The following is a 22,086-nucleotide window of genomic DNA, read 5'->3' as shown; positions in this document are numbered from 1 at the left end:
ATTCCTCAAAAAACTAAAATAAATAACATTTGGACAATCCAGAGAAATACTGGTAAGCTATATTATGGTCAGTTTTCATATCGGAACATCAAGGTGTGGGTTTCCCACAGCTTAAGGTACTGGTAAGCTTCACAGAAACAAAGAGAGGATGAATGGAGAAAAGCACCAGAACATTCTTGATAAGAATCTAAGAATGAAGCAGGTGTGAATTTCTAAGCAAGACAACAGAGTAAAAGAAACTCTTAATTACTTTCAGAGAAAGAATGTCAAACTGCTGGAATAGCTGTCTGATTTGTTTACCAAGAACCTTCAACATTTGAAGACAGTTAGCGTGAAAGAATGGGTCAAAATCACACTTGACCAACACATGTACTTCATTCAAGAGGTATCTTGAAATTGTCAATGGCAAAAATGCTTTTTCACCAAGAATTCAATACATTTTTGATATTGTGGCCAGTTTGTAGTCCCATGTTTTGAGCAATAACTTAATTTCTGGACTAAAATGGCTTCTATTTTTTAGAAGTTGTATTTTAATCTTTACTTAGTCTACTGTGTTTTCAGATTATACCTGTAGCAGCCTATAATCTCTTAGGGTTAGAAACAGGACTGGATTTACAAGGATGTGGGCCCCAGGGCTGTTCTATCCTCTAAAGAACAAATATTTCGCTAATGCAAATGATGGTACATTAATAGGTAGTTCTATACATGAACAAAAGTGACATGTATAGAACTAAGTTGGTGTTATCAGTATGAACTGATAACACCAACTAATGATGGTAAAATCTGTGGAAATGGGGGCCCTGAGCTACTGCCCATGTAAGCGCCCAGGTTAAAAATAATGAGAGCGTTCATGTTCAAGAGTGACAAAATGCTAATGTTTATCTTTTTTTTTAAACAATATATATATTAAGTTTTTGCATATATAAAACATAGAAAACATACATTCAATAACCCACAATAAACCCTCTGGGTATAAAATAAAACAAATCAAGATTGAACTAAAAAGGAAAAACAAAAAAATAAAAATAACAGCATTGGTAATAAGGAAAACCCCACTCAAATAAAGGAATAAAAAGTACACTTGCCTGTAAGTACAAGTATAAGAACACAGATAAATAAAATAACGTTTCAATCTTCCAGCTCTTGTGCCTAGATAAAGTATCACTCTCTTGTTAATAAATATCAGTTATATGTATTAATATTAATATCCGTAGGTGCTGTTCTTTTATTTTCTTCAACACTATTCATTCGTTTCAGCTTGGTTGCTTTCAAAAGTTTCATGACAATGTCCCATATTTCTTTAAACTCACTGGTCATTTCTCCAAAGTAAAACAGGAGGCCATTTCACATTGCAGTTTTAGGACTGTCCATACTTCTCCATTTCTAGCTAATCTCCATCTTAATGAGCAACTCCAACTACAACCCCTGGCAAAAAGTATGGAATCACCAGTGTTGGATGAGCAGTCATTCAGACATTTCATGCTGTAAAACAAACTCGGATCAAAAACATGATACAATATTAAGGTCATTCCAAAGTGCAACTTGTTGGCTTTCAGGAACACTCAAAGAAATGAAGAGAAAACATTGTGGAAGTCAGTGAATGATACTTTTATTGACCAAACACAGGGAAATAAATATGGAATCACTCAATTCTGAGGAAAAAAGTATGGAATCATGAAAAACACATAAACAAAAGACCATTCAAAATACATCACTAGTATTTAGTTGCACCATCTTTGGCTTTTATAACAGCTTTTAGTCTCTGAGGCATGGACTTGATGAGGGACAAACAGTATTTGGTGCCTACTCTCTTTGATAGCAGTTGCCAGATCAGCTTTGCAGGTTGGAGCCTTCTTGTGGAACATTTTTTTCAATCTCCACCACAGGTTTTCTATTGGGTTGAGATCTGGACTATTTGCAGGCCATGACATCGACTGAATGTGTCTTTCTTCAAGGAATGCCTTCACTGTTTTTGCCCTATGGCACGATGCATTGTCATCTTGGAAAATTATTTCATCATCTCCAAACATCTGTTCAATTGAAGGGATGAGAAAACTGTCCAAAATGTCAATGTAAACTTGTGCATTGATAGAAGAATTAACCACAGTCATCTCCCCAGTGCCTTTGCCTGACATGCAGCCCCATATCATCAAGGACTGTGGAAATTTGGTTGTTTTCTTCAGGCAGGCCTCTTCATAAATCTCACTGGAACGGCACCAAACAAAAGTTCCAGCATCATCACCTTGTCCAATGCAGATTCTTGACTCATCACTGAAGACAACTTTCATCCAGTCATCCACAGTCCATGATTGCCTCTCCTTAGCCCATCGGAATCTTGTTCTTTTATGGTTAGGTGTCAATGCTGGTTTTCATTTAGCTTTCCTGTATTGAAATCCCACCTCCTTTAGGCGATTTCTTACGGTTCGGTCACATACATTGACTCCAGCTTCCTCCCATTTATGCTTCATCTGTTTAGTTGTACTTTTTTGGTTTTCAAGACAAATGACCTTTAGTTGTTTGTCTTGACGCTTTAATGTCTTTCTTGGTCTACCAGTACGCTTGGCTTTAACAACCATTCCATGCTGTTTGTGTTTGGACCATATCTTGGATACAGCTGACTGTGAACAGCCCACATCTTTAGCAACCATGCGTGAAGGGTTACCTTCTTCAAGAAGTTTCATAATCCTCTCTTTTGTTTCAAGGGACATTTCTCTTGTTGGAGTCATGGTTCTCGCCACTCCACTTCGTCCAGCAGCCCTCCAAGGTGTCATGACTGCAGGTGTTTTGAACTGCACACTAACGGGCACATCTAATCTGGGGCAGGTGTCCATTTAGGGAAAGGAAATAGACTGGGTGTGTCCTTTTTTCTACCTCCAATTTGAGTGATTCCATACTTTTTTCCTCAGAATTGAGTGATTCCATATTTATTTCCCTGTGTTTGGTCAATAAAAGTATCATTCACTGACTTCCACAATGTTTTCTCTTCATTTCTTTGAGTGTTCCTGAAAGCCAACAAGTTGCACTTTGGAATGACCTTAATATTGTATCATGTTTTTGATCCGAGTTTGTTTTACAGCATGAAATGTCTGAATGACTGCTCATCCAACACTGGTGATTCCATACTTTTTTGCCAGGGGTTGTATCTATCATAGTGCTGATGTAATGATGTTTGTCAAGTCTTTGTTTATCCTCAGTTCAAGGAAATCCTTTACTCGTAAGAAATGCAGCTGAACATCTCATCAAACGCAGCTTCAGGACTGGATCTGCTGACTTTTGACCTACTCTGCAGCATATCTGAGTGTGAGTGTGTTCCTTTTAACTTAACCAGTCCTGCCACTTTTACCTGGTAAAGGGAGAGACGGGTGAGTGGGAGTGGCTCTGGAAAGAAAAACCTCCGCCCTCTATCAGGTATACCCACACGCAAGATTTTAGCTGGTTTAAATCCCAAACACGTTAAAACCGCTGACAGAGCGAGCAAGTTCGGGCCTCAAGCATCTCCGGAGGATTTTGGACGCACAGCTTAAGGTATCTGCTTGTTATTCTGAAGTAGGTCAAAGTCGTATGCTTACACAGCATAGAAGTAATCTGTCACATTGTGTTATTTAGTGCAGATTAGAAATGTATTTTTAAAAGAAGAAGTTTTGTATTTTTAATGCAAAACTAACATATAAGTAACTAAAGAAATATTTAGGAGCTGAGAGTCAATCATTTCTTAATATTGATGAAAAAGTACTTGTTCCACTGGCAGATTATTTTACCGATAACATGGAAAAATGTCTTTATCTGTCAACTGAACTAGAACTTTTTCATCAATATTATGGAATCACTGACTTAAAACAAGCCTGAAAATTTACTTGTAAGTTAGTTTTGTATATTTTATTTCAAGTGTGCTAAAATATTTGCATTAGAGACTAGACCAGGATTCCTTGGTAAGATTTTATGTTTTTGCAGTGTAAAAAGTTAGTTATCTGTATGCCCAGTTTGTGTTCAGCTCTGCTTGTCTGTATTACGGTTTATGAAAGGTTAATCTTCTCTGATGTGACTACATGACTCTGTTTAGGGAAAGTTGTGACATTTACTGAGTTTTATTTTGAAACATGCTTTAGCGTCATAATTTCCTGACCTTTTTCAAAGTGGTTGTAGTTGCACAGTGACTGAGATCGAAAGTTAATATTTGATTTAGAGAAAACGAGGAAAAACGTGTGATTTGTTATTTTTGAACTTGATTCATTTTCAGTTTTTTAAACTCACTGAAAAAAGAGAATGGAGCTCCAAATTTAAAAAAAGAATTAATTTGTTAGTTTGTCAAACTTAAATCATTTTTATCTGTTTAACATGACAACTTAATAAACTTTATATACTTACCTGAATAAACATAATGTAATTACTTTTAACAAATCAACACATTTTTAAAAGTTGTCCTGAACTGAAAAGCTTTATTTTTTCAGTTCAGGAGATTTGCATTAAACATAGTAACTACATTTGTACTTAACCAGTTACCTTATTTTGAAGTTAGATTGTCTATCTTCTGTTTTTATGTCTGCAAAAACATTTTACTTTAATTAAAATCCATATTTGTGTCACACTAATGTTTCTCTATCAAAAGAACTGAAATCCCCAAACCTTTAAAAGTAATTTCATTTTACAAAACTACTTACTAAAATATAACCAAGTCAAGCTGACTCTAAAGTGGTGTTGCCTCCAAATAAAACAGATTTTAATCCAGTGAAACATGTCAAGTCCAACCCATGAAGGCGCGACTTCTCTATTTACTGGACTTGAAGGATTTGCTGTAAATCTTTTTAAGCTAAATACCATCCCACACCTTCAGTGGTGTAGTGGAGTCCATGTCTTGAGAAGGCTGGTGGTCATAATGCTATGCCTGATCTGTCTACATGCCTTGAAAATACCTTTATGTCCTTTCAGTCAGGTGAAGTAGTTCGATCAGGTCTTCCCCTGTTTGAATTACCTTTATTAGCTGTGGTATTTATCTCCTGAACACCATCAGGGCCAAACACATGTATCACTCTCAAAGAATGTACTTCCATCAGATCCTCAGATATAAAAGTTTAAAAATGCACCTACAGGCCAAAGAACATGTCCTCTCATTTTTGGATGTCCTCCACTGAAATTAACATTTTGTACTGTCCTCTACGGTCTGAGCGGAGACAGGAAGTCAGATTTCTTCTGATAGAGACTTTGCCAAATCTGATGAGCCTGTCCAATTGTTTCAAAAAACATACGCAACATCGAAGGGTGCTGTCTTTATTATTACTGATGTTATTACTAAAGTCTGAGGCACAACGAAGCCCCATAAGAACTGTCCTTCTTATGGTTTTGGGTAGCTCATTGAGCTTGACAAGCTTTGAACCAATCTCTTAACTCCTACTGGTAATAGAGACATGGGATTACCTCAAATAATTAGAAATGTATGTATTCTTTTCACAATAATACTACTTTTTTAATCACCTTCCTTAGCAAAGGAAGACCATACTGTACAAGTAAAGAGAAGTTTTATTGGACATAATCAAATATCGAACACTGGAAGGAGGGACGTTTAAGGTTGGCTTTGAAAGTCAGTAAAGATTTGGCATTTAAATATGAGATCTTTAGTAAGGAAGGAACATCGTCTGTCCAAAACGGAAACCTGGACTCATTAGCCGGTAACTGTCAAGAGATCTGTGTCAATGCGTATGTAGGGGAAAGGTCAAACAAGACTTTAAGGATAACACCAAGATTTTTCTTACAGAATTGCTTCAATAATTCAGCATATGAAAAATATTTTGTAAGAATGTGTTTTATATTGTTTAGCTTTTCAATTATGTTCAAAACCCTATGTGTGCTTCCTCCCTTTCTTTCTCCATATAGCAGTTATACATTTTACCCCCAAAATGTATAACTAGCTTACATATTATAAAACCCATGTGGTATTGTATATAATGGAAAAATATTGGCAGGTTGCAGTATTCATACCTTAAATATCTGGAACCTGTATATGTACAGTATTTGAACTTAATGTACGTGAAAATGCAGGAGAGAATCTAGCCTCACTTCATTCCTGAAGGTTTTTGAACATCCTAATCTGATCTGAGATAAATGTTTGGAACAAAACTCCAGTATGCCATGCTTTACTATATTTAGATTTTTCTTCTATTAACCCTTAATTTTCCCTAATCAGATTTTTAGGGATTAGGAATTTTCATAGATGTACAATGTCCTGCCTTATGCATCTGTGTCAATGTAGAGGAAAGGTCATTCAAGACTTTAGGGTTAACATTAAGATGTTTCTTACATAATTGTTTCATGTTGACTTCAAAACTCCAAAGTGGTTCACAATACATTTAGCCATTCATTCAAACATTCACATGGTGATGGTGGTAAGCTACACTGTAGCCACAGCTGGCTTTTGGGAGTTGGACTTTCTGACCACCACCAGCAGACAAGATGGTTGAAGTGTCCTAAGGTCACAACGACTGACCTTCTGCTTTCTTGGGAGATACTGTCTAATTCATGCCTGTCCTTTAGTTTTGTTTCAGGATGTCTTTAAATGGCAGTTTTTTGACCGAGGAGCAGTTCACATGCTCTATATGCCTGGATGTGTTCACCAATCCTTCATCCATACCATGTGGCCACACCTTCTGCATGGCCTGCATCACCAGATACTGGAATGGATCTCAGGTGAGAGACTGTTGAAGCTTCCTTCAGTTGACTTTTATTCCTTATTTTAAGCATGTTTTTGTTCTTTAAATGTTCTTGTCAAAGACAGAGCTATGCAACATTTTTCTTTCTATTGTGTCATGCTAACTTAAATAAAGCACTAAAACGACCCCTTATTACCAGTGAAAAAAATAAAATGTTAGTCAGCAGTTAAAAATTAATTAATTTTTGTAAGTACAAGGTTCCTTTTGCAGAATTCTGAATGAAACAAGGGTCAAGATTTAGGAAAGTACAATACAGTCAAATGTAAAGATGTTTGGATCCAGAGCTCCTGAGCAAGGAGCAGGCCTTCTCGCTGCCAGAGAGAGAATGGCAGCCACGCACTTCGTCCACCTTGATGTCGCAGTCATGAACAATGGGTGGAAGAGACACTGAGGTTGTCCTAGTCGTAGGGTCAGAAGTTCCCCATGTCATTACAGAATTTCATTCCTGAAACTCCTCTTCCTGTAGCTGGAACCAAAGTGGGTTAAGGCAGTGCCTTGTTGTCCCTTGTTACTTATACCAGCTTCCTACTGTCAGTCCTTCATGACTGGAGGTACAACAGTCACAACGGCTATATTTCAACTGTATGGTCATTCTTTCATCTTCATTACCTTTTCGTTTGTCTACTGTCATTTCTGATTTGATCTCTTTCTCCTGGACATCCCTTCACCTGTTCCATCATCCTCTTCCAGGTTTGCCAGTGTCCTTTATGTAAGAAGACCTTTCAGAAGCGACCGGACATCCAGATCAACAGGACTCTGCGAGAGATAACTGATCAGTTCAAATCTATGAAAGGTGGAGGGTCAGTGAAGGACAAGAAGGGAAAAAAGATGGGACACAAAAATCACAACTTTATGGCAGAACTAAAAATAAAGCTGCCAAAACCTCTGCCCAAAGACGTTGCAGCTCTGACCGGCACAACTCAATCCCAGGGTAAGTAATCCAAAGGGTTTGGATCGAATCAACCAGGCTACGCAAAACGTAATCACATGTTGACGATACGCACGGCTGTAATAAACAAGATGTAGAGGTTGCAATCGAGCATAGACCACACATTTTATAAAAATGGAGAGGGTTCCCCATTCAGAACTGGAGGTTTGGACTAGGACATTTTTCAAAGTTTCATGCCTCTGGTAAGGCACAGATTAAACAGTGGATGGGAACATTCGCTACGTCAGAACTTATTTGGCAAATGCATTTCCAAATCCTTTTAGCGCATGAACTACTTTTCAGAAAAAAACTAAAAAATTGTAAAACCTGTTTTTGCAAAACTGATGAAGTTATTTTGAATCTTAACATCTCCATCAACCTTTTCTTATGTGATATTTAAAAAAAAAACGCATTGAAAAGTTTGACAGAAATATGGCAAGTGATTGAGAAGCTGCGGTTTGTTATGTACTTACTATAAATGCGGCTCTCATGGTGGCAGCATGTTGCAGCTCTGTTACGTCAGTTCTGATTTGTTCTTATTAACATTTGTTCATCATTTCTTTGGTTGAGATCTTGGTTTTTTTCCGTTGATTTCCCCTCTGGTTTTGGACGCAGTGCAGGTGCAAGAATTTGTCCTCTTACTTTGTTACATTTAGACTGTTGCCATGGTGCGTAACCATGGTAACAAGTCTTTTTTTTCCCTCTCTAACAACTGGAAGCAACTGACTACAATCTCAAAAGCTCAAATAATACTTGACTTGTGACTCCAAGATGATACGAGTCACAACATTTGTTTTTCCTTTGAAATTAATGAACTAAAAGAAATGAACAGAGACGATGATCTAAATCACATCCAGTTAAAAATCCTGGGGTGAAAAAATGTTTAGGATCAGATCTATGAGGAGAAACGGGAGAACAGCAACATGAAGATTTCTCCTTGTTGTTCTGGTTGGTTTCATAACCAGCACACCTGGGAGGGCTGCCAGATTCAGGTCATTTCACATTATGCAGGAGATATATGACTTTCCTGTCAGGGTTATGTAATCCAGCGATGATGGAGCGATGTAGGAATGTTGAAGTACCGTCCAAAAGATGAAATGTTGATTAAATGTTAGATTCTGTTTTCTTAAATAATAAAAATATATTACACATTAAAAAGGACCTAACATCATTTTTGTGTTTTTGGCAGCGCATTCTTTCCCAGGCCTGTCCACGTCAACTTTGCACCCGACTGGCACAACCACGATGGCTTTGTCGGTACCGAACCACTGCGGGTCTTCCAGTCTGAACCACAGCCCCGAGAATCAACATCTTAACAATCATCACTTCCCTCATATGATGTCCTACTCCAGCAGCCGCAGGAGGTTCACTCTGAGTGGAGCGGCCAGTAGCAAGAACGTCCCTCTGTGTGAAATCCATAACAGAGGAATACTGGTAAAACAATCAGCTAACTCTGCATTTCATCCACATCTTCTCAGTATTATTTTACATACTAACTGTTTGTATTTCACTCGGGTCCCGAAGCCTTAGAAATAACTTTTTAGAAACCATTTCCAGGCTTTAGCTCCAGAAAAACGTGAAACATTTCCAACAACCCAATTCTGATCTTTTCACCCTCCCAAAAAATCAGATTTGTTCCACTTCTATATACGGTACCAAAAAAATCTGATTCATATCTGAATGGATGATCATAATTATGAATGAAAAACAACAAAACAAAACAAAAAAACAGAAGAAATCTGTAATGGAGTGAATACATTTTAACAGCAACACTTCCTCTTTCTGCTTTCAGCTTTACTGTAAATCCGACCAAGTGTGCATCTGTCCTGAATGTGAGATTGAAGACCACAACGATCATGACACCGTCACTGTGGAGGCCGAGTGGATGGAAACTAAGGTAAGAAAATAAAAGCTTCTGCCGCTGTTTGGATCGACTTAAACTGACTGGAAAAGATGAACAGTCGTTGCTCAAGAAAGTGCAAGTGATGACAGACACCAGCAGTTTCCTTATGCTAAGTAAATTTCCATTTTAAAACTTATCGTTTCATCGCTGCTCATAGCAACCAGTTTTACAGGATGAAGGGAGACACTTGTGCACTGCAAAAACAAAATCTTACCAGTTGACATAAGACAAAATTAACTTAGAAGTAACTTTTTAGTAAAATATAGGAACTTGTTTCCTTAATATTGATGAAAAAGTGCTAGTTGCAGATTATTTAACTTTTAACAAGACATTTTTCCCATATTCGTGAAACAATATGAGTGAAACTAGTACTTTTATGTCAATATTAAGGAATGACTGGCTTAAAACAGTTCCTTTATTTTACCGAAAAGTTGCTTCTAAGTTTGTTTTGTCTTATTTCAAGTGTGCTAATATATTTGCACTAGACCAAAAATACTTCGTAAGATTTTGTGTTTTTGCAGTGTGCTAGGCTTTAAATCAGCTTCAGGACATCATGGAAACTGTTAGCTTGAAGTTACAACCATAACAATTTCAGAAAAATTGGTGCCTATCAAAAGTAGGCAGAAAGGAGCCAACAGAGTGAGTAAAGGTGATTCAAAATTTTATAGAATCACTTTGAGGTTTGAGTTTTAAGAATCTCATTGGGGCCTGCCATAAGCAATGCATAAGGAGAGCAGTGACTGACCTGCTTCGCAGGTCAGTCACTGCTCTCCTTATGCATTGCATGGCAGGCACCTATTGTTCTACACCCAATAGAATGTCTCTTTATTCTTATTGGGGCCTGCCATAAGCAATGCATAAGGAGAGCAGTGACTGACCTGCAAAGCAGGTCAGACACTGCCTCCATGCATTGCATGGCAGGCACCTACTGTTCTACACCCAATAGAATGTCTGTTTATTGGGGCCTGCCATAAGCAATGCATAAGGAGAGCATGCCTCCATGCATTGCATGGCAGGCACCTATTGTTCTACACCCAATAGAACGCCTCTTTATTATTGGGGCCTGCCATAAGCAATGCATAAGGAGAGCAGTGACTGACCTGCAAAGCAGGTCAGTCACTGCCTCCATGCATTGCATGGCAGGCACCTATTGTTCTACACCCAATAGAATGTCTCTTTATTTATTGGGGCCTGCCATAAGCAATGCATAGGGAGAGCAGTGACTGACCTGCGAAGCAGGTCAGTCACTGCCTCCATGCATTGCATGGCAGGCACCTATTGTTCTACACCCAATAGAATGTCTCTTTATTTATTGGGGCATGCCATTAGCAATGCATAAGGAGAGCAGTGACTGACCTGCGAAGCAGGTCAGTCACTGCCTCCATGCATTGCATGGCAGGCACCTATTGTTCTACACCCAATAGAATGTCTCTTTATTTATTTATATCTTTATTTTTCTTCCATTACCGTTAATGCGGCTCGTACCGCTGCGTGTACCCCCACAAAAGTGGTATCAAATCGTGCGGCTCGATGCCGAGAAGGGAGCTATTACTTTTAGTGGGATTCTGTGTAAAAATGAGGACATAAATTTAAAAAAACGAAAAAACTTTAATCTGAGGAACTCGCAGCATCACTAAGATTTCTCTCTGAAACACACACACAGGACAGTGGAGGTCAGACTCCAAAACTCTTTTTAACTCCCCCTCACAGGCACAAATAGCGGCCTATTGATGTCAAACTTGGTCATGACATAGATACACATGCCTGCTCCTGTAAAATGTTTTCAAAATTTTCCTAGGGCTTATAGTTTTTTGTCAGGGTCTTGTAGACCGACGTTAAGTGTCTCACAAGTATAGAAACCAGCCTGTCTGAAAGAGAGTGCCAGCCCAGGTGCAGATCATTAATTACCATAGCAACGGGCCCTAGACAGAGGCAGGGAGTATTCCCACAGCGCTGAATCAGATCTCACAATGCATTGTGGGAAGAATACATATTTCGTGTGACTATTCATGTTTTGCTTACATAAAATTAATACTTGTCTGAATTTTTGAGTGTAAATTAAAATCTTTACTAAGAAAATTGAAATAGTTTTTAGAAATTAACTATTACCAACTTTCTTCATGTTTTTTATTTTGGACCATGAGTAAGAACCACATGTGCGAAGCTTATAGTCGTCGGTCTCAGATTGAATTTCACTGACTTGGGGTTTATATTCTGCTTCCCAATGGTGACTCATATTGTCATAATAAACCTGACAATATTTACAGTTACTGTGTTCTAGTGGTGGGATAAGTATGTCAGACATGCATTCATTTTTTTTCACGGCTAATTTGAAACGCTGGGGTTAAAGCGGAGGCCACACTTGGCAGGCCTCTTAAAATTTCTGTGGAATTTTCTAGTTTATATCTTTATTTTTCTTCCATTACCGTTAATGCGGCTCGTACCGCTGCGTGTACCCCCACAAAAGTGGTATCAAATCGTGCGGCTCGATGCCGAGAAGGGAGCTATTACTTTTAGTGGGATTCTGTGTAAAAATGAGGACATAAATTAAAAAAAACGAAAAAACTTTAATCTGAGGAACTCGCAGCATCACTAAGATTTCTCTCTGAAACACACACACAGGACAGTGGAGGTCAGACTCCAAAACTCTTTTTAACTCCCCCTCACAGGCACAAATAGCAGCCTATTGATGTCAAACTTGGTCATGACATAGATACACATGCCTGCTCCTGTAAAATGTTTTCAAAATTTTCCTAGGGCTTATAGTTTTTTGTCAGGGTCTTGTAGACCGACGTTAAGTGTCTCACAAGTATAGAAACCAGCCTGTCTGAAAGAGAGTGCCAGCCCAGGTGCAGATCATTAATTACCATAGCAACGGGCCCTAGACAGAGGCAGTGAGTATTCCCACAGCGCTGAATCAGATCTCACAATGCATTGTGGGAAGAATACATATTTCGTGTGACTATTCATGTTTTGCTTACATAAAATTATTACTTGTCTGAATTTTTGAGTGTAAATTAAAATCTTTACTAAGAAAATTGAAATAGTTTTTAGAAATTAACTATTACCAACTTTCTTCATGTTTTTATTTTGGACCATGAGTAAGAACCACATGTGCGAAGCTTATAGTCGTCGGTCTCAGATTGAATTTCACTGACTTGGGGTTTATATCTTGTTTCCCAATGGTGACTCATATTGTCATAATACACCTGACAATATTTACAGTTATTGTGTTCTAGTGGTGGGATAAGTATGTCAGACATGCTTTTATTTTTTTCACGGCTAATTTGAAACGCTGGGTTTAAAGCGGAGGGCACACTTGGCAGGCCCCTTAAAATTTCTGCGGAATTTTCTAGTTTATATCTTTATTTTTCTTCCATTACCGTTAATGCGGCTCGTACCGCTGCGTGTACCCCCACAAAAGTGGTATCAAATCGTGCGGCTCGATGCCGAGAAGGGAGCTATTACTTTTAGTGGGATTCTGTGTAAAAATGAGGACATAAATAAAAAAAAACGAAAAAACTTTAATCTGAGGAACTCGCAGCATCACTAAGATTTCTCTCTGAAACACACACACAGGACAGTGGAGGTCAGACTCCTAAACTCTTTTTAACTCCCCCTCACAGGCACAAATAGAGGCCTATTGATGTCAAACTTGGTCATGACATAGATACACATGCCTGCTCCTGTAAAATGTTTTCAAAATTTTCCTAGGGCTTATGGTTTTTTGTCAGGGTCCTGTAGACCGACGTTAAGTGTCTCACAAGTATAGAAACCAGCCTGTCTGAAAGAGAGTGCCAGCCCAGGTGCAGATCATTAATTACCATAGCAACGGGCCCTAGACAGAGGCAGTGAGTATTCCCACAGCGCTGAATCAGATCTCACAATGCATTGTGGGAAGAATACAAATTTCCTGTGACTATTCATGTTTTGCTTACATAAAATTATTACTTGTCTGAATTTTTGAGTGTAAATTAAAATCTTTACTATGAAAATTGAAATTGTTTTTAGAAATTAACTATTAACAACTTTCTTCATGTTTTTTATTTTGGACCATGAGTGAGATCACCATGTGCGAATCTTATAGTCGTCGGTCTCGGATTGAATTTCACTGACTTTGGGTTTATACCCTGCTTTTCAATGGTGACTTATATTGTCTTAATATACCTGACAATATTTACAGTTACTGTGTTCTAGTGGAGGGATAAGTATGTCAGACATGCATATATCTATTTTTCACGGTGAATTTGAAACGCTGGGGTAAAAGCGGAGGGCATACTTGGCAGGCCCCTTAAAATTTCTGTGGAATTTTCTAGTTATTATTATAAATATAATTTATTATTCTTCCGTTACCGTTAATGCGGCTCGTACCGCTGCGTGTACACCCACAAAAGTGGTATCAAAACGAGCGGCTCGATCCCGGCAAGTGAGCTATTACTTTTAGTGGGATTCTGAGATAAAATGACGACATAAATTAAAAAAAACGAAAAAACTTTAATCTGAGGAACTCACAGCATCACTAAGATTTCTCTCTGAAACATACACACAGGACAGTGGAGGTCTGACTTCAAAACTCTCTTTAACTCCCCCTCACAGGCACAAATAGAGGCCTATTGATCTCAAAGTTGGTCATGAAATAGATACACATGCCTGCTCCCGTAAAATGTTTTCAAAATTTTCATAGGGCTTATGGTTTTTTGTCAGGGCCCTGAGACCGACACTGGGTGTCTCACAAGTATAGAAACCAGGGAGAGAGCCAGCCCAGGTGCAGATAATTAATTACCATAGCAACGGGTCCTAGACAGAGGCAGTGAGTATTCTCACAGCGCTGAATCAGATCTCACAATGCATTGTGGGAAGAATACATATTTCCTGTGACTTTTCATGTTTTGCTTACATAAAATTATTATTTGTCTGAATTTTTGAGTGTAAATTCAAATCTTTACTATGAAAATTGAAATTGTTTTTAGAAATTAACTATTACCAACTTTCTTCATGTTTTTTATTTTGGACCATGAGTGACAACCACATGTGCGAAGCTTATATGGTGACACATATATCATAAAATACCTGACAATATTAACAGCTACTCTGTGCTAGTGTTGGGTTAAGTATGTCAGACTTGCTTATATCTATTTTTCATGACAAATTTGAAACGCCGGGTTTAAAGGGATGTGATTTCTGCTGGTTTATTTATTATTATTCCGTCACCGTTAATGCGGCTCGTACCGCTGCGTGCCCACCCACAAAAGTGGTATCAAAACGTGCGGCTCGATGCCGAGATTGGAGCTATTACTTTTATTGGAATTCTGTGATAAAATGACGACATAAATTGAGAAAAAGCGACAAAAAATTGAGTCTGAGGACCTCGCAGCATCACTAAGATTTCTCTCTGAAACACACACACAGGACAGTGGAGGTCTGACTCCAAAACTCTCTTTAACTCCCCCTCACAGGCACAAATAGAGGCCTATTGATCTCAAAGTTGGTCATGACATAGATACACATGCCTGCTCCCGTAAAATGTTTTCAAAATTTTCCTAGGGCTTATGGTTTTTTGGAAGGGCCCTGAGACCGACGCTGGGTGTCTCACAAGTATAGAAACCTGCATCTTGTCTGCCCAGGTGCTGATCATTAATTACCATAGCAACGGGCCGCAGACAGAGGCAGTGAGTATTCCCACAGCTGCTGAATCAGATCTCACAATGCATTGTGGGAAGAATACATATTTCCTGTCACTATTCATGTTTTGCTTACATAAAATTATTACTTGTCTGAATTTTTGAGTGTAAATTAAAATCTTTACTAAGAAAATTGAAATAGTTTTTAGAAATTAACTATTAACAACTTTCTTCATGTTTTTTATTTTGGACCATGAGTAAGAACCACATGTGCGAAGCTTATAGTCGTCGGTCTCAGCTTGAATTTCATTGACTTGGGGTTTATTTCCTGCTTCCCAATGGTAACTCATATTTTCATACTACACCTGACAATATTTACAGTTACTGTGTTCTAGTGGTGGGATAAGTACGTCAGACATGCTTTTATTTTTTTTCACGGTTAATTTGAAACGCTGGGGTTAAAGCGGAGGGCACACTTGGCAGGCCCCTTAAAGTTTCTGCTGGAATTTTTCTAGTTTTGGACTGTTATCTTCAGCCTTCAGGAACAATTACTCCTCATTTACACAGAGAGCTGGTGACTGAATATAAGACATGGACTGATCATAACCTTTAACACAGAACTGCCCCTTTAACGCTTCTGTCTTGTGATTTATAATCCAATCATCCGTTTTACGGTTTAAGAACTTGTGCTTTAGTGGGCAAAAAGCATGTCAGCCATGTTTCTTTCTTTGTCCAAGTTTGTTTAGATAAAAACTCGTAATTTATGTGATTTTTCTAAACACCAATATTTTTAATGACTAAATAAGATACATTTTCTTTAGTTACTGCTACACATATCGTTTTAGAATAGAAAACTCACAAGGAGTGTTCCTTAAAATATTCTGATAAGAAAGAGGACACACCTCCACAAACTGCTTATGTCATCATTTGTTATCAGTTCCTTTTATGCAAATGGATACAGTAAGCTACTTTACAAGTTGGCATGTAATGCTACCTTGCAGATATTCAGGTTCGATGCTGTTAAAACCTGCTAGAACCTAAATAATCATTTTTAGTCAGACCTGTGAAGACGTTTCAGTAATCGATGCGACTAAAGATAAACAGATGAGTTTCTCTAGATCTGACTTAATCTTGGACATGTTCTTCAGGTGATAGAAGGCCGACTTTGTAACCGTCTGTATGTGGCTCTGAAGGTTCAGGTCAGAGTCCATCTCTAGTTTCCAGCTGTAATAACTGAAGCTGTACATCGACTCGAGATCGTTCCTCCTTTGGTCCAAAGATAATAACTAATAAATCAGTGTGTGGATTAGTTCAGTCACCTGGTGGCATCATAATGTAGAGCTGTGTGTCATCTGTGTAGTTTTGATAGCTAATTTTATATTTGTTATAATCTGAGCTACTGGGAGCATTTAGGAATGTAACTCATCAAAGCACATCACTATTATACACTTTTATTAATAATGCAAAGCCTCAGTTAGTAGGATGAGATGCAAAATCTGAAATTAACTTTAAAAATAACTAATATAGGAGAAATCGGTGCCACAATGTTAGAAGAAATTGTAGTGGGTGTAATTAATGTCTGGGTGTTTTACAGATGCTGCTGAGGGACTCAGAGCAGGACATCCAGGACATGATCAGCGAGAGGAGGAGGAAGATGGAGCAGATCAGGGAGTCTGTGACGGAGCTGGAGGTAAAACAATGTTACACCAACACAACCTGCACAGATTAAGGTCAAAATTACATATTTTTAAACTATTCTAGCTATTTTAAATGATACAAAAAGCTATGTTACCTCTTTAAAAAAAACATGGTCTCATAAGTTTTCTAAATATTTTTATACCTTTTCCACTTCTCCCCACAAAAATCACCAACTACATTTCTCTTTTCTACAGTTTCTCAAATTGTGCCTTTCTCTTTGATTTGCTATTCAATTTTGTGAACTGGTTTAAACAATTAAAGATGTTTCTGCTTTTAATTTTTACTTGTTCAAAACATATTTTGACACATCTTGTAATATGCATCTATAATAGCATACATTAAATTTAGTAAATTAATTCCTACTAATTCTCTTTCTTTGGGTTTGTCCTGTTTGTGAATTTTAAATATATAATTATGCTTTTTTAAAGTCAAATTGAACCCTGGTTCCCATGTAAAACTCTGACCAAGTTTTACCATAATCTTCAGTTTCTAAGTCTTTTCCTAAATTACTTCCAACCTCCTCAGATGGCGGTGGAGCGGGAGACGTCGGGCACCGTGTGCCTCTTCTCGGCGCTGGCCTCCGCCATCGAGCGGTCCCAGGCGGAGCTGATAGAGGTGATGGATAACAGCCGCAGGTCCGCGGAGCATCAGGCCGACGCCATGATCCATCAGCTGGAGAGGGAGATCGAGGAACTCCAGAGGAGAGAAGCTGCTCTCGCTGAACTCGCCCAGTCAGAGGATCACGTCCACTGCGTCAAGGTGGGTCACAACTTAAGGTTGATTTCATTAGGAAACTCTGGATGTTTCTGTATTAATTGGTAAATGTTCCCCAGACTTTCCCCAGCCTGTCCACACCTCCAGTCACCAAAAACTGGACCGGAGTGTCGCTGAATACCGACCTGGGAACGGCCGCCATCTACAGATCTTTGGCAGCTACAGTGGAAAAGTTCCAGCGAGATCTAAGGAATATTCTAGAAAATGGTTAGTAAACGAAAACATAAGAGACCAGATATTTGTTAGTTTACAACTGTACACTAAAATATGAGCACAACTCTTTTTGGTCCAAAAGAGATTAACTTCTTCTATGGTAATAAAGAGCAGTTTTTGTTAAAGTGTCGAAGCCGGAAACTTCAGTGAGTACCATTAATCATGAAACACTGCCCTCTAGTGGCCTGATTATTTATTTCAAAGTTTAGGTTAACATGAAGCTTCATCTCTTTTACTCCCTTAAAAAAACAGTATGTTGTTGTTGCGCACAGATTAAATTGTGAAACTGTTGTAAAATAATTTTAATGAATTAAACTTTAGTTTTATTGTTCCAGCTCCTGAAGCTCTTTGTTGCTTTTCTTCAGGTTTTCCGTCTCCGATATTGGAAGCCAGTCTGGCACAAACAAAGCCCAGTGAGTTCTTACTCTAAATTTAAACAAACAGGATCACAACACTTCATTTCATCAGATAAATAATGTTTTCCTAACTAAAAACTTCACAATTTATGGCAGTTTGTAACACGTAAATGTTTTTGTTTCTCCTGCAGGAGAAAGGAAGATGCAGGATTTTGCAAGTATGTTACATTAAATTCATAACATCTACATTTCCTTGTTTGCTATATATTTTAGTTAAATAAAAATAGTTTTAAGAAATTTGGAGGATTTAGCTAAATCTCTTTCTAAATGTTTTAGATCAACTAAAAGTTTCACACCCATTTGTTATAATTAATGCTTCAGTAACATGGATGTTTATAATGGAAATATTGCTAAAAGTACTATAAAAACAACTGGAAATGTTACTTTTAACGCCATTTTTAATATTATTTCCTCAGTGTAAGCGACACTGTTCCAATCATTGCTACAAACTGCTTATCGTAAAATGAGATAAAGCTGTTAACATGGTAATCTTGACAAACCTAAAACATTTTTCTGACCATAAAAAAACAAAAAATCTTTTCCCTCATCACTTTCTTTTTGAGGTGTAAAGAACAACTTGTCAGTCTGTCAGAAAAAGGTTGTTAGCTTAGCTTAGCACAAAAGTAGCATTAGGAGAAATACAGCTAGCCAGGCTGTGCTGGCATATTAAAAATATGTATGCCAAAACACGTGGCTAGCAAATTTTCTTTTCCAACATGTCCTTCCTGTCCATGCCAAGTTTTCAGATAATTTCTTGAAAAAACAAAAGGTTAGCCTAGCTTAACCTGAGAATTAGCAGTTTGGTAATTACCAGTTAGTCAACTGGAAAACCAGTGTAAAGATTTATTAATTAAAAATATGTTTTTGAGAGCTAATGCCTAAACAAAATTGTTATAACCAAGCTAAAGCTAGTCTAATGACAAGTATCATAAAATCGTACAATTAAATGCATTCCTTCCTAAGAGCCAAAATTGAAATGCAGACTTTACCAAAGAAATTTCAATAACTTTTCACATCAACTAGCATAACAATGGCATAAATTAGCATGATTGCTAGCAATTAATTTTAATTAAATCTTTTTTCAACACAGTGAACGTCACCCTGGACTCCAATACTGCCCATCCCAGACTGGTCCTGTCAGAAGACTTGAAAAGTGTGAGCTTCCTGTTCAGTGGTTACAACACTTAATCACTAAGGCGTGTTTTATTCTTAGATTTTAGAAAATCTGGCTAATAATCCATTTTTCTGCAGGTTTGGTGTGGAGATCGACACCACCACGTTCCAGATACTCCAGAGAGGTTCGACAGAGTCGTCTGTGTCCTGGGAAGAGAAGCAATCTCCCATGGGAAACATTACTGGGAGGTAATAGGCTGTTCAAGCAAAACAGAAATTACAATTTCTAGTGAAATTGACAAGCCTGCACCCTCCAGAATAATACATGTTGCTTTCCAGAACTTATCTGGAAAATGAAGATCACTTCCAGGAACTTCCAGGTTACTTTCCATAACATACAGGCAAAATGATTTATGTTACATTCATTGAATTTACAGGTTAATCTCAGTTTAACGGTTACTTACAGCTTACTGACTCTTCAGGGTTACTTTATAAAAACTAAATGGGAAAAACATCTTACTTTCTGTAAACTAAAATAAAAAGTTATTCAACAGGTCCTTGCTAGGTAACCAAAGAATGAGCGAGTTGCTAGGTAACCAAAGAATGAGCGAGTTGCTAGGTAACCAAAGAGAGAGAGAGTTGCTAGGTAACCAAAGAGAGAGAGAGTTGGTGAATTCCACCACCTAGCTTAGCTAGCCGTGAGAGCGGTTAAAACCTTTCCTCTACTTATCTCCCAGAATGCTGTGCGGTTCTGGCTCAGAGTGTGTTATCCATCATGTGTCTGTCATGTTATATATTGTTACTGGTTTATTGTCCAGCTGTATTTGTGACAGTATAACATTCGGGACTAGATGTAAACTGTGAACATTACTGGTTGGATAGTTTTGTTCCAAGCTGCAGTTTCAGGATTCGCTCTGTTTGACGGGGAACATGCTGTGCTTCCTGTGAACAGGTGGAGGTGAACGGGAAAACGGACTGGGATCTGGGTGTGGCCAGACAGTCCATCAACAGGAAGGGGAAGATCGATTACACCCCAAACAACGGCTTCTGGTTCCTCAGCCTAAGAGACAAGTGAGTTCAATTTGATAAAACATTTTAAAAGATAGATGAAAAACATGCTTAAAGGTTGATTTTTTTCCAAAGATACTTTTAATCTAATGAAAGAACCAAACTGCATAGTTTCATTTTATGAGTATTTTCAATAAATATTGCAACAATAAAGCTGTTTGCTCAATCGCTTCAACGTCCTGATACTACTAATAAAATAACTTTATTCCGATAACGTTATGACTTTATTCTCATTATTATGACTTTTTCTTGTATTATAATGGGACCTTTTTCATGTCCATTCTTCCCTCCATGGCTCTGTAGGCAGGCAGTCATAAGAAAATATAATTGTTTTCTTCTTCTCCCTCAGACACAAATACGCCTTTCGCTCTGAGCCGTGCACAGACGTGGAGATGAACCTCCGACCTCATAAGATTGGAATATTTGTGGACTATGAGAAAGGAGAGGTGAAAACGATTCAAAACCATTTTTAACATCAATCTATCGACTAACGGTTGGATACGCTGTTTTACTGTGTAGTTAGATAACTGTCCTTTTTCTTTTCTTCTTCCCACAGGTATCTTTTTACAACGTCGATGCCAAAGTCCACATCTACACTTTCCACGACATCTTCACCGAAAACCTCTTCCCCTTCTTCAGCCCCTGCACCAACAAATCAGGAAAAAACGAAATGCCGCTGATCATCACTCCAGTACACATGGAGTAAAAGCCAACGTGTTTTTAAAGTTCCTCAGATACTTCAGAATGAGTTTTGCTTCTGTTTTTACAGCTTTTTCCACCTTTATGAGTAGAAATCTAACACATAATTAGAGTTAATTATGAGTTACATCATTAACTCATACTGTAGTTGGAATCCCAGGACTGAACCTGATTTACAGTTATTGTTTTTCTTTGTTGCTGATGCTTCTAAAAACAAGCTAGCCTCACCTGAGAGGCTCAGAAAGTGGAAAAGGACAATAATTTCTGACTTTGTTTGGTTTTCATCTCTTGAACCATATTTTAACAATTCCATTTACAAAATGTACGTTATTCATGTAAAATACCTTTAAATATTTACAGCAGAGGAAAAACAGTGTGGCTGCATTTTTCATAATATTTAGTATCATAGTTTTGGTTTAAATGCCATATTCAGTTACATTGAAAGGAGAATTTAGATGCTTTTGAAGTGGGGTTCTGTCGAGAGGATATTAGTAGCTAACAACTTACCTGCAGCCGATAACTATAGTAGCATCTTTATTTTCCATGACAAGAGTTTAGAGGCTAAAGCTAACTGCTAGTCTGGGCTGAGCAAAGGGAAAACTGGATGTATTCTGAAATGACTCCAATAAAAAAAAGGTGTTACTTTGTATTAAATGGTTACCTGGCAGTGGTTGGAACCTTCTGCTAATGTGCTAATAGTGGAGCTAACTTTTTGTTTAGCACTTTTAGCATTTTTGTTAACTTTAAATATGTTTAGCGCTCCCAGTTTCCTCTAAATTAATTTTTCTGTAAAAACTCTAAAGTGTTAATTTACTTGATAACTTCTAGCATGTGAAACTGAGCTCAGGAGTTTCCACTGGTTTTAGCCTGTTTTTTATTTTCCTGTTGTGTTATATATTATGAGTTCATGAATAAATAAATAACAGTACTGAAGAAATGTTTTGCTGTGATT

The 22,086-nt window shown here is 37.9% G+C and overlaps 1 protein-coding gene across 3 annotated transcripts; it reads left to right on the top strand.

Annotated features, from left to right (window-relative positions):
* Nucleotides 1-3,395: 3,395 nt before the first annotated feature.
* LOC106923245 (E3 ubiquitin-protein ligase TRIM21) lies at nt 3,396-22,071 on the top strand. 3 transcript variants are annotated; one of them, XM_014996184.2, is made up of 15 exons: nt 3,396-3,525; nt 6,526-6,678; nt 7,392-7,632; nt 8,819-9,063; nt 9,422-9,526; nt 16,748-16,843; nt 17,377-17,610; nt 17,685-17,832; nt 18,204-18,251; nt 18,386-18,412; nt 19,345-19,409; nt 19,506-19,616; nt 20,320-20,438; nt 20,785-20,881; nt 20,992-22,071. In XM_014996184.2, the coding sequence occupies exons 2-15, from the start codon at nt 6,538-6,540 to the stop codon at nt 21,139-21,141; spliced, it is 1,827 nt and encodes a 608-aa protein (XP_014851670.2). In that variant the 5' UTR covers nt 3,396-3,525; nt 6,526-6,537; the 3' UTR covers nt 21,142-22,071. The 3 variants fall into 3 exon arrangements, with proteins under 3 accessions (XP_014851670.2, XP_087871460.1, XP_014851671.2); XM_014996185.2 differs by having other exon boundaries at nt 3,446-3,546; XM_088015334.1 differs by lacking the exon at nt 18,204-18,251.
* Nucleotides 22,072-22,086: the final 15 nt, after the last annotated feature.

This window comes from Poecilia mexicana, unplaced genomic scaffold, assembly GCF_051168715.1.
Source record: "Poecilia mexicana isolate PSO_F unplaced genomic scaffold, ASM5116871v1 scaffold_18, whole genome shotgun sequence".
Classification (NCBI taxonomy): domain Eukaryota; kingdom Metazoa; phylum Chordata; class Actinopteri; order Cyprinodontiformes; family Poeciliidae; genus Poecilia; species Poecilia mexicana.
The sequence above is the reverse complement of the archived record's forward strand: the minus strand, read 5'-3'. Positions and strand labels throughout refer to the sequence as shown.